This window comes from Mustelus asterias, chromosome 22, assembly GCF_964213995.1.
Source record: "Mustelus asterias chromosome 22, sMusAst1.hap1.1, whole genome shotgun sequence".
Classification (NCBI taxonomy): domain Eukaryota; kingdom Metazoa; phylum Chordata; class Chondrichthyes; order Carcharhiniformes; family Triakidae; genus Mustelus; species Mustelus asterias.
Window position 1 is genome coordinate 25,220,541 of NC_135822.1, and position 12,323 is coordinate 25,232,863.

Sequence of the window (12,323 nt, forward strand, 5' to 3'; positions counted from 1 at the left end):
CAGACTCCGCACAGACAGTGACCCAGGTCGAACCCGGGTCCCTGGTGCTGTGAGACAGCAGTGCTAACCGCTGTGCCGCTCACCTGGAAATGGCCTGTCTTTCTCTTTCAGATACTGATTGGCCTGTTGTGTAAAATATCTAACATTTGCAGTTTTGCTTTTCATCTCTACCCTGCTGCGTGCGCCACCGTTCTGAGGTCCACTTTTGTGATCAAACTGTTGCAGGGGGCAATTGTTGTGCCATCGAATACCTATACGCGCCAAATTACTGTCCTAGCTGCAGATGTAATCTTTGAGGTGAATCCAGATATGTAAACCGCATGACATAGGTACATAGCTATTGTTTTCAAAGTCAATGAAAGCTCTCCAGCATGAGAAATATCGTTCCATGTTGAATCCTTTCCCAGTAATAAGTATACAGGAATATGTCCGTATAGAACTCCCAACACTAGTGTCCGAGACCAATGACAAGAAAGTTCTCAGTCTTCCAAGGTTAGAAGAAAGTTAATTAGACTCTGTTTTTAATAGTTCTTGGAATTTTGTATAAACAACATTCAGGTTTAAATGCCTTGCTGCGGTAAACTCTTCTGAACCATAGAAATGTAATTGTGCAGAAAAAGGCCATTCAGCCCATCATGTCTGTTCCGACCAACCACGAGAAAAAGGAAACTAGCTGCTCATTTTAATCCCATTTTCCAGCACCTGGTCTGTATTTTGCAAGCTCCAGCACTTGAGACACAGATCCAGATACCTTTTAAATGAGTTGAGTGTTTCAGTCTCGATCACCAACTTAGGCAGTGAATTCCAGATGCTCACCACCCTCTGGGTGAAAATGTTTTTCTTTATGTCCCCTTCATCCTCCTACAAATCACCTTAAATCTATGTCCCCTGGTAATTGACCCCTCAGCTAGGGGAAACAAGTCATTCCTCTCTACCCTGTCTAAGCCCCTCATAATTTTAGGCACCACAATGAGGTCACCCATTAACCTCCTGTGTTCTAAGGAAAACATGATGTGGAGATGCCGGCGTTGGACTGGGGTAAATACAGTCAGAAGTTTAACAACACCAGGTTTAAGTCCAACAGGTTTATTTGGTAGCAAAAGCCACACAAGCTTTCGGAGCCCCAAGCCCCTTCTTCAGGTGAGTCACCTGAAGAAGGGGCTTGGAGCTCCGAAAGCTTGTGTGGCTTTTGCTACCAAATAAACCTGTTGGACTTTAACCTGGTGTTGTTAAACTTCTTACTAAGGAAAACAACCATAGCCTATCCAATCTCTCCCTATAGCTGCAATTTTCAAGTCCTGGCAACATTCTTGTAAATTTCCTCTGCACTCTCTTCAGAGCAGTAATGTCCTTCCTGTAATGTGATGATCAGAACTCTACACAAAACTCCAGCTGTGGCCTAACCAGTGTTTTATACAAGTTCCATCATTACATCCGTTTTTATATTCAATACCTCACCCAATAAAGGAAGGTATTCCGTATACTTTCTTGACCACCGGGTCCTGTCACTTCCAAGGACCTGTGGACATGCACCCCAAGGTCACTCAGTTCCTCAAGCCCTCTCAACATCTTCCCATTTATTGAGTGTTCCCTTGCTTCGTCTGCCCTCCCCAAATGCATTACCTCACACTTTCCCGGATTGAATTCCATTTATCCACTTCTCTGCCCATGCAACCAAACCATTGATAGTCTGGAGTCAACAGCTATCCTCTTCACAATCAAGGACACAGCCAACTTGTGTGTCATCTGCATTTCATTCTTGTTACTGTGACACAGCCCCAGCTGCGTGTGGCGTTTACCAGTTCATTGAAATCCAGTCCTGCAGCATCTACTGGTGGCAACAAAGAGGCAGCACAAGCAGACTCCATTAACAGCACAGAAACAAAACAGATTAGTCATTGTGCAGCGGGCGCTGTGGGATATCTCCTCTCTGTCTGGGGTTGTGTTTCACTGCAGGAAAATACCGTGTCCCACATTAACTACAGTCCGAGTACAAACCAAAAAAAAACCAGAATTAAAAGCATGTTTTAGGCATTTTCAGTGCGTTTGCCTAATTTCTGATGCATTAATCTTCAGGGATAGAAGACATAAAAGATCTTACTTAACTACCCCAACAGAACAGGAAAATCTGGTAATTAATTCACCAGGCCCCTAGTTTCTGAAACTTCCCAAAATCCAAACATTTTGCTGTCTCCTTTTCCATACTGTGTAACAGCGCCACCCTCTGGCCACCCAGCTATTTTATAGAATCATAGAATTCCACAATACAGAAGGAAGCCATTTGGCCCAACAAGTCTGCACCGACCGACCACAATCCCACCCAGGGCCCATCCCCTTAACCCTAGCTAGTCCCCCTGACACTAAGGGGCAATTTAGCACGATCAATCCACCTCACCCACCCCTACGGGTGGCATGGTAGCACAGTGGTTAGCACTGCTGCTTCACAGCTCCAGGGACCTGGGTTCGATTCCCGGCTTGGGTCACTGTCTGTGTGGAGTTTGCACATTCTCCTCGTGTCTGCGTGGGTTTCCTCCGGGTGCTCCGGTTTCCTCCCACAGTCCAAAGATGTGCGGGTTAGGTTGATTGGCCATGCTAACATTGCCCCTTAGCGTCCTGAGATGCATAGGTTAAAGGGATTAGTGGGTAAAATGTGTAGGGATATGGGAGTAGGGCCTGGGTGGAATTGTGGTCGGTGCAGACTCGATGGGCCGAGTGGCCTCTTTCTGTACTATACGATTTCTATGATTCTATGATGATGATCTTTGGACTGTGGGAGGAAACTAGAGCACCCGGAGGAAACCCACGCAGACGTGGGGAGACTCTGCACAGACAGTGACCCAAGCCGGGAATTAGACCTGGGTCCCTGGCGCTGTGAGGCAGCAGTGCTAACCGCTGTGCCACCCCATGCTTCCAATTTTGATTGGAAGAAATTCATTCAACACAGCAGGAGGCAATCTGGCCCTTCAGACCTGTGACTTCCCACTTCACAGTCCTGCAAACGTTTCCTTTTAAAGTATATATCCAATTGTTTAATGAAAGATACGATAAAAGCTGCGTCCACTACCTTTTCAGGCAGTACGTCTAATAACTTGTTGGGTTTAAAAAAAAACTAAATGTGTTTTTAAACATGGAACAAAAAAAAACCATGAAGCCCAAACTGGAAATTCATGCAGCCGGGAATCCCCAGCTTTCTCCCCGGCTGGGATACAGCTGCCTGGATTCACGTAGTCTTTCTGTTTCTCAGGTTTGCACCAAGTAAGATTAACAGGAATTTGATTGTGGGCATTAGTTAAACCAATCATAATCCTCACCCAAACATCCACACAGTAATTCTGTGCAGATTCCTGGGTAATGATCAACAGTAAAAACCTTGGATGATTTTTATTTCATTCCCTTGCTGATGATTACTTGGGTGGCCCCGAGGCAGCAGTGGTTAACACCGCTGCCTCACAGTACCAGGGACCCTGGGTTCGATTCCCAGCTTGGGTCACTGTCTGTGCGGATTCTGCACGTTCTCCCAGTGGCTGTGTGGGTTTCCTTCGGGTGCTCCGGTTTCCTCCCATAGTCCAAAAGACATGCTGGTTAGGTGCATTGTCCATACTAAATTCTCCCTCAGTGTACCCGAACAGGCGCCGGAGTGTGGCGACTAGGGGATTTTCACAGTAACTTCATTGCAGTGTTAATGTAAGCCTACTTGCGACACTAATAAATAAACTTTAAACTTAGCAATGTCACTCACTCCCCTTTTTACAGATCCCATCTCCCCATTCATGGCCCCTCCATTCTCCCTCAGTGTACCCGAACAGGTGCTGGAATGTGTCGACTCGGGGATTTTCACAGTGACTTCAACGCTGTGTTAATGTAAGCCTAGTTGTGACAATAATAAATAAACTTTTAAAAAAACCATATGCAAGACTTCGACTACTGCCCTGGTTCGGATCAATTAACGCAGCATGGATGACTGAGCCTGGATTTGTCTGGTTATAACTCAACTTATATAATATTTACCACCTAGCCATTGAGGGATGTCCAACTATCTGTTTTAACTCTGCTCCGTATTCAGTGACTGAATCTGTATTAAACCTGTGGTGAGTCGGAAGATATCCCAAACCCTCCACCTATTGGGTAACATACTCAATGAAGTTGCCCACACCATGGGGGCGACGACATGTTCAGAAGCAACCAGTCCAATTAATTTGGAACCCTGTTTATAAAGGCGTTCACCAACTAAAGGTAGATGGGTCCTGTAAATTACCCAACTTGGAAAAGACTATTGTTTGAGCTGGAACTGCGGTGCCTCTGGTAAAGCGATGACCATAACATGAAATAAGGCAGTCCAAGAGTTATCTCGTGTGGGAATTGAGGAAAGGAAATGGAACCTTCACTCATAAAACACAGAACGGCATCACTTTATCTATTATATTCTTTGGAATTGATCCAAACTTTTAAAAATTATTTACAGAAACAGAAGTGCCCATTCCGATAGGTGGAAAAGCTCAAGACAGGTTGTGAGTGCAGAATTGAGTATTCATCTTAAATTAATCATTGTCAGTTTTCAAATAAATTTGATATACCATGGACACAAGTCACTGCAACTTGTGTGAGGTCGGAGGGGGCGGGGAGGGGGGTGGGAGAGAGGAACAGAGAAATTACTGAAAGACCTTTAAGGGGCTTTTTTTGTTATACCATTCATATCTCATTCCTCCTCCTCAGCATTTACTCCAAGTTCAGACAACGACAATCAACATTTCGATTGCCAGAGACACAAGCATGCAACCCACAAGAAATCTGAAAATTCCTACATCTTGCTTAGACTGAGGAGGAGAGACAGACAGGCATACTGAGGTTATTTGGCAGGGACGAGTTGAGGTAAACCAACATTGCAGATTCTGAGAGAGGTCTTAGCCCCCGAGGACAGGAGTTTTATGGTGGGACCAACTCAAGAGCCCTCCCGACCTTCCTTCTGCTCGAACTGGTGAGTTCAAATGGACGTGAAAGGAAATGAAAGACTTGCGAACTCATGTCCCTGCACCATGATTTAAATTCCTGCTTTGCTCAGAATTCAACTGGAGCAATTCACTGAAGCATCAAAGTCTCTACCACTTCATAGACAATATTCAGACCAAGAGATATTACAGAGACACCGGGTACACAGCAGAAATTACCCTTTGAAATTGGGGCAACCTCAGACACTGTGATCTAATGGGGTTCCCAGAAATTGTGTTAAATAAGTAAAGGTTTGAGAGCCCAAGTTCTGAAAAGTTGAGAGAATTTCAGCTAGTGCCAAAACCACAGTGATCGATAGCATCGATTTGAGGGAAAAAAAACTAAAGATGGCAGTTCATCTGTGCGACCAAAGAAAGGAAAATCATGTTCCTTAGAGGGGAAAAATCTCTTAAAGGGGCAGGCAGTTTATATTCCAAAGATGCAAGCTCTAATGCTGGCTAAAAATGTTAACGCTGGAGCACGGTTTAAACGTTGAAGCACTGTTTGCAATGTGCTGTAAAAGTGGTTGCTCCAGTTTCAGTGCTCGGAACGGGTTGGAGGTTTGATGGCTCGGATAGGTGGATGGCAGGTGGAGGGGGCGGGGGGGGGGGGGGAAGGTGGGATGGTGGTATCTCCCTAATCACAAACAAGCTTTCTTCCCGCACTTTACAGTCCACTGGAAGCCAATACCAGGTGGCGTCAACTTCCAGTCTCAGAACTGGCCCCAGATTCAGAGCAGCAAAGACGTTGGTTTAAAGATCACATCAGCTGCAAGACTGAATCGGCAGCAATGCGGCACTGATATAACCAGCCAGTGGTAATGGTTTGAAAGTAGTGTCAAGCTTTTACATAAGTTATGCCAATGGCACATCCGCTTTGCAGAATATGGATCCAATCATAGAAGTGCTTTAGCAGGATTCTCAACAGCTTTGCTTCTGGGTGACGCCTCTACAACCAGCAATAGAAGCTGATGCCCAAGGTAGGCTGTCCACTTTCTCTTTTATTATTAAAATGGGCCTTCGGCTGGACTGTCCCACATTACAGAACCACTTCTCGTCCGACACAGAATATGCCATCCAGCACAGGGGAACCGAGCACAATCTGTGCAGCAACGAGGGAGCTGGAGTTCTGGTGGGAGCTGGGCCCCCCCCCCCTCCAGTGGAGTGCACAACACAACATACCCTCACCTAGTACTAATCACAATACATTAGACTGATCCCATGTAGTGCATAATGTTGACTCCAGCTTCACAATCGTGGGTTCAAACCCATGGGGGTGCTGAAACCGCGAGTTTCCCCTCCTCCCCACCAACCCTTACCGAGCTGGACCTAGTACATTCAATATGAAGAAAATCAGAGATATCTGGGACAGGGCACCCATGTCCAGCTGAACAACAAGTGCTATCAGTTTCAGTTTTCCATCGTCCTGACCTTCTTGCTTTGTCACAGTTCTCCAACTGTAAATCCTCTGTGTTGTTGCTCATGTTAAGTCTCATTTTACAATGTGATTCGATCTGGAAAATGCGTTGGTCTCTTCACATGTAGTAGCGTAGCAGTTACTGAGTGAGTCTTGCAGCTTCCTATTCTTTAATGAGCGAGTCGTGGCTGCGTTCAGCATGGTCGATGTAACAGCAGTACATCTCTGTGTTATTATGCTACATATCTTTGCACAGTGTACCTGGCGTGCGCGCGTATAGAATGCCCCTCACTGCGAGGGATTCTGGCAGCTCACGACTTGAGTCTGTTCGGCGACAGCGGACGGGAGATCTGTCCCATCCCGCGTTCGGAACAGGAGTTCTCCCGGCTGGATGACATGCTCAGTTTGCCAGCTGCCATTGCTGTATTGCTGGTAAAAGTCTGTGTCAGCCTGGAACATGACCAGGGCCTGGGCTGTATGGATGCGCACATGCTGTGCCAGGCTGTTGGCATCTAGGAACTTCTCCCCACAGGAATCACAGGCGTACAGGATGTGTGCATTTGGATCTGAGAAGGGAAAGCAGCCGTTAGAGATGCCATGAACCAATGATGCCAACACTAAATTAAGTATGGTTGATATGATCCCCCCATTCTGCAAAATTATGGATTGATTCATAGTTGTTTGGTAGCACAGAACTTGAGTATTGCTAAAAAAAGGAACATGGTATTGAAGCTTTTAGTCCTGCACTCATCAGGGCAGATGCAAGAATGCCAAATTTCAAAGGAAGTAACTATTTATACTGCATGACAAAAGAGTGCTGATTGGTTGGCAAGTCAACTCTGGTTGAGGAGTTGCCACGGTGAATGCACCTGGAAAATATTGTCCTCCATATCTTTTTTCTTAATTAAAAAAGGGGCAATTGATAGAGTGTTGAATGAATACTTCACATCCATCTTCACCCAAGAGAATGAGGACATTGGTATGGAATTCAGGGAGAGAGACTGTGAAGTTCTTGAGCAAATTGACAGAGGGAAGGACCAGGTATTGGAGGTTTTTGCAGCCTTAAAAGTGGATATATCTCCAGGCACAGATGAATTGTGTCCCAGGCTGCTGTGGGAGGCAAGGGAGGAGATTGCAGGGGCTCTGACCCAAATTTTCAATTCCTCTCTGGCAACGGAGGAGGTGCCAGAACAGCTAATGTGGTTCCGCTATTTAAGAAGCATTGTAGAGATAAACTAGGGAACTATAGACCAGTAAGTCTCACATCATGGTAGGGAAACTATTAGAGAAACTTCTGAAGGAGAGCATCTATCTCTGCGTGGAAAGACAAAGCTTGATCAGGGATAGTCAGCATGGCTTCATCAGAGGGAGGTCATGCCTAACAAATTTGATTGAATTTTTTGAGGAGGTGGCCAAGTGTGTCGACGAGGGTGGTGCAGTCGATGTAATTTATATGGATTTCAGCAAAGCCTTTGACAAGGTCCCACATGGGAGACTTGTAAAGAAGATAAATTCACATGGGATACAGGGTAATTTGATAAAGTGGATTCAAAATTGGCTCAGTTGTAGGAGACAGAGGGTGATGACAGAAGGCTGCTTTAGTGACTAGATCCAGTGGTGTATCACAGGGATCTGTGTTGGGCCCCCTATTATTCGTCATTTATAAAAATAACATTGATGACTATGTGGAGGGTAGGATCAGTAAATTTGCAGATGACACAAAGATTGGACGGGTGGTTAACAGTGAGGCAGAGTGTCTTGGGCTACAAGAAGATATAGACAGATTGGCCAAATGGGCAGATAAGTGGCAGATGGAATTTAACCCTGAAAAGTGTGAGGTGATACACTTTGGAAGGAGTAATTTGACAAGAAAGTACTCAATGAATGGTAGGACACTAGGAAGTTCTGTGGAACAAAGGGACCATGGCATGTTTTTCCACAGATTCTGAAAGCGGAAGGGCATGTTAGTAGGGTGGTGAAAAAGGCATATGGGACACCTGCCTTTATCAATCGAGTAAGAAGTTTAACAACACCAGGCTAAAGTCCAACAGTTTACCCCAGTCCAACGCCGGCATCTCCACATCATGTTTATCAATCGAGGCATAGATTACAAAAACAGAGAAGTCATGTTGGAGTTGTATAGAACTTTGGTGAGGCCACAGCTAGAGTACTGTGTGCAGTTCTGGTCGCCACATTATCGGAAGGATGTGATTGCACTGGAGGGGGTGCAGAGGAGATTCACCAGGATGCTGCCTGGGATGAAACATTTAAGTTATGAAGAGAGGTTGGATAGGCTTGGGTTGTTTTCGTTGGAGCAGAGAAGACTGAGGGGCGACCTGATTGAGGTGTACAAGATTGAGGGACATGGACAGAGTGGATAAGGAGCAGCTGTTCCCCTGAGTTACGAGGGGACATAGGTTCAAAGCGAGGGGCAGGAGGTTTAATGGGGAAGTGAGGAAAAATCTTTTTACCCAGAGGGTGGTGGTGGGCTGGAATTCGCTGCCTGGGAGAATGGTATAGATGGGTTGCCTCACATCCTTTAAGAAGTATCTGGATGAACACTTGGCACATCACACCATTCAGGGCTATGGGCCAAGTACTGACAGATGGGATTAGGTGGGAGTTCAGGTGTTTCTAATGTGTCAGTGCCAACTCAATGGGCTGAAGGGCCTCTTCTGTGCTGTATGGTTATATGATTCTATGAATTCCTAGATATGTCCCTTTCGCCTATGCAGGACAGGTCCCTGTGGCTTCTAGCAAGTGGGCCACATTGCGAGCCCGACTAGTCAACTGTGACAACCAACCAGCATACTTCTGAAATTTGGCATTCTTGCATCTGCTCTGATGAGTGCAAGATGAAAAGCTTCAACAGTTTGTCTCTTTTTCAGCTGTACACGTCTATTATTTAATTTCATAACTATGCATCTTAAAAATCTAGGTTTTCACTTCAGTTCAATACTGAAGGAGTGTTGAACTGTGCCATCTTTCAGATGAGACATTAAACCAAGGCACTCTGCCTCAGGCCACGTGGAAGATCCCAAGACTCAGAAGAGGAGCAGAGGAGGTGCCCTTGCTTTCTAGTCAATATTTATCCATCAATCAACATCATCAAAATAGATTCTCTGATCATCATTATCATGTTGCTGGCTGAGAGAGCTTACTGTGCGCAAATTGGCTGCTGCGTTTTCTACATTGCAACAGCAACGACACTTCAAAACTCTTAGAATGCCCTGAGGTCATGAAAGGCGTTATACAAATGCAAGTATGTTTTTATATTTGGTGATGTGTTATTTTCCAATTGACCAAGTCCAATCTGGATTGGCTGAATATCAACAACAGGGACCCGAGGGGAGCATTCAAGTCTTCCTCAAAATGGATAACTTAAACTGGGAACTACTTGAACGAGTGGAACACATGGGGGCGAACAATGGGATATAGAAGAGTTACAAGAGAATATAGAGGAGACAGGAGAGACTGGGATGCACAGGAGATACAAGGGGGGATACACAGATACAGACAAGTTGGATACACAGATACAGACAAGACAAAATGGGGAGCAGAGGAATATAACGGAGAATCAACGAAGGACACACTGAGTCTGGTTAGGAAGTTGTGTTGTTTACTTGGTAGAACGTTATGTCAGTGTTTAAGGAAGTCTCAGCACTGAGGCTCCAGTCATTAACTCCAATTGCCTCTTGTGATGGTCAGAGTAATCCTCACCTGCTTCCTGAACCTGTTCCACCGCCTTTGTAATCTCTGCTTTCAGCACTTCAGTCTCATCTGCAGTCACCGCTGTTGCCACAGGGACCACTAAAAGGAAATTAACGGTTAACACTGTGAATACAGAGGCAACAGTGCAACTGGATCTATAAAGGCCATCACTGATCGAGAGACAAGTATCAGAGCACGCACTGCTGCAATGCAAACATAAATCTGGCTGGTGATATTTACACTCACATGATGCAACCATGTTGATCCCTGGTTTAGATCAATGTTCACTTAGTGTTGGCTCTAGATTTACCAGTCATGTTGGACACAGCAAAATGGTTCATCGTTTCATTGTAAAACCACAGTTTGCTTGGCAGTTCAAATCACTATTTGGCAGTTTGCTGCCTGCATTGTTTCAAAGGTACGTTTATACAGGTACGTGCATGTACAATGGGTGTCAGCTGCGGCTTAGTTGGTATCATACTTACCTCTGAGTCAAATCTCACTCGAGATGTGGGCATAAAACTCTAGGCTGACACGGCGGTGTAGAGTGAGTGCTGCACTAGCTGACTAACTAGTCAATATTATATTGCTGTGGGTGGGAGCAATTTAGTTCCTGTGTTTCCTACAACAGTGACCACACTTCAAAAAGTACTTTTTTTATATTCATTCGTGGGACATGGGCGTCGCTGGCTGGCCAGCATTTATTACCCATCCCTCGTTGCCTGAGGGCAGTTGAGAGTCAACCACATTGCTGTGGCTCTGGAGTCGCATGTAGGCCAGACCAGGTAAGGACGACAGATTTCCTTCCCTAAATGACATTAGTGAACCAGATGGGTTTTTCCGACAATTGCCAATGGTTTCATGGTCATCAGTAGATTCTTAATTCCAGAGTTTTTTTTATTGAGTTCAAATTCCACCGTGGCGGGATTCGAACCCGGTCCCCAGAACATTAGCTAGAGTTTCTGGGTTAATAGTCTAGCGATAATACCACTAGGCCATCGCCTCCCCATTTTGGCTCCAAGCCACTGTGGGACATTGTGAGGTTATGGATAGTGCTATATAAATTCAAATCTATCTTTTTTTTGTTATATGCTGTGTTCTTGACTGGTGTCATAGTAATAGGAGTGTTCACCTGTCAGCTGGGTCACTGCAGTAGCAGCCAGTGCCTCAGTTGCTAAGGTAACCATGGTATCTGTTGTTACAGTGACAATATTCCTTTCTTCTTCATCTTCTTCTTCATCCTCGTCTTTAGTTTTGAGTTTTTTAAGGCCGGTCTTTCCCTGATGGACAGTTTTGACGTGTGATCGCAGATTGTCGACGCGATTAAAGCCCCGTCCACATGTGTCACAGAGATAGGGCTTTTCGCCTGTGCAGGAAGTGAAAGATTATTAGAACCAGCACTTAATAAATTCAGCAGGCTGCAGATTATACTCAATGTACCTTAACTAGTCATTGGATTATGTAACCAGGCCCCAGATTGTACCCAACATACTTTAACCTGGTCTTGTATATCCCCAGCAAGCATTAAAAAGGCCCCACATTATAGCTGCCAAACTCTAACCAGCTTCTGCCGATGCACCAGATTACACTGAACAAAAATCTCAGACTAAACCCGACACACTTAAACCAGGTTCCAGGTTTTTTTTTCATTTGTGGGTCATGGGCGTTGCTGGCTGGCTAGAATTTATTGATGTGGAGATGCCGGCGTTGGACTGGGGTAAACACAGTAAGAAGTTTAACAACACCAGGTTAAAGTTCAACAGGTTTATTTGGTAGCAAAAGCTTTTGCTACCAAATAAACCTGTTGGACTTTAACCTGGTGTTGTTAAACTTCTTACAGAATTTATTGCCCATCCCTAGTTGCCCGAGGGCAGTTGAGAGTCAACCACATTGCTGTGGCTCTGGAGTCACATGTCGGTCAGACCAGGTAAGGATGGCAGATTTCCTTCCCTAAAGGACATTAGTGAACCTGATGAATTTTTCCAGGAATCAGCAATGGCTTAATGGTCATCAGTAGATTCTTAATTTCAGATTTTTTTTATTGAATTCAAATTCTAACATCTGCCGTGGCGGGATTCGAACCTGGATCCCCAGAACATTAGCTGAGTTTCTGGATTAATAGTCTAGCGATAATACCACTAGGCCATCGCCTCCCCTGCATATACCCAATATGCATTAACCAGGCCTCAGGTTATACCCGATACACCATG

General features: G+C 45.1%; 1 protein-coding gene across 3 annotated transcripts in view; it reads right to left on the bottom strand.

Annotated features, from left to right (window-relative positions):
* Positions 1-4,332: 4,332 nt before the first annotated feature.
* Positions 4,333-12,323, bottom strand: part of zbtb17 (zinc finger and BTB domain containing 17) — a 37,449-nt gene continuing 29,458 nt past the window's right edge. For all 3 annotated transcript variants that reach the window (XM_078238996.1, XM_078238998.1, XM_078238997.1), the window contains 3 exons: positions 11,246-11,479; positions 10,123-10,212; positions 4,333-6,968 (listed from right to left, as the gene is read on the bottom strand). In XM_078238996.1, the coding sequence (XP_078095122.1) occupies positions 6,691-6,968; positions 10,123-10,212; positions 11,246-11,479 (602 nt within the window). In that variant the 3' untranslated portion in view covers positions 4,333-6,690. The remainder of the gene's footprint in view (positions 6,969-10,122; positions 10,213-11,245; positions 11,480-12,323) is intronic.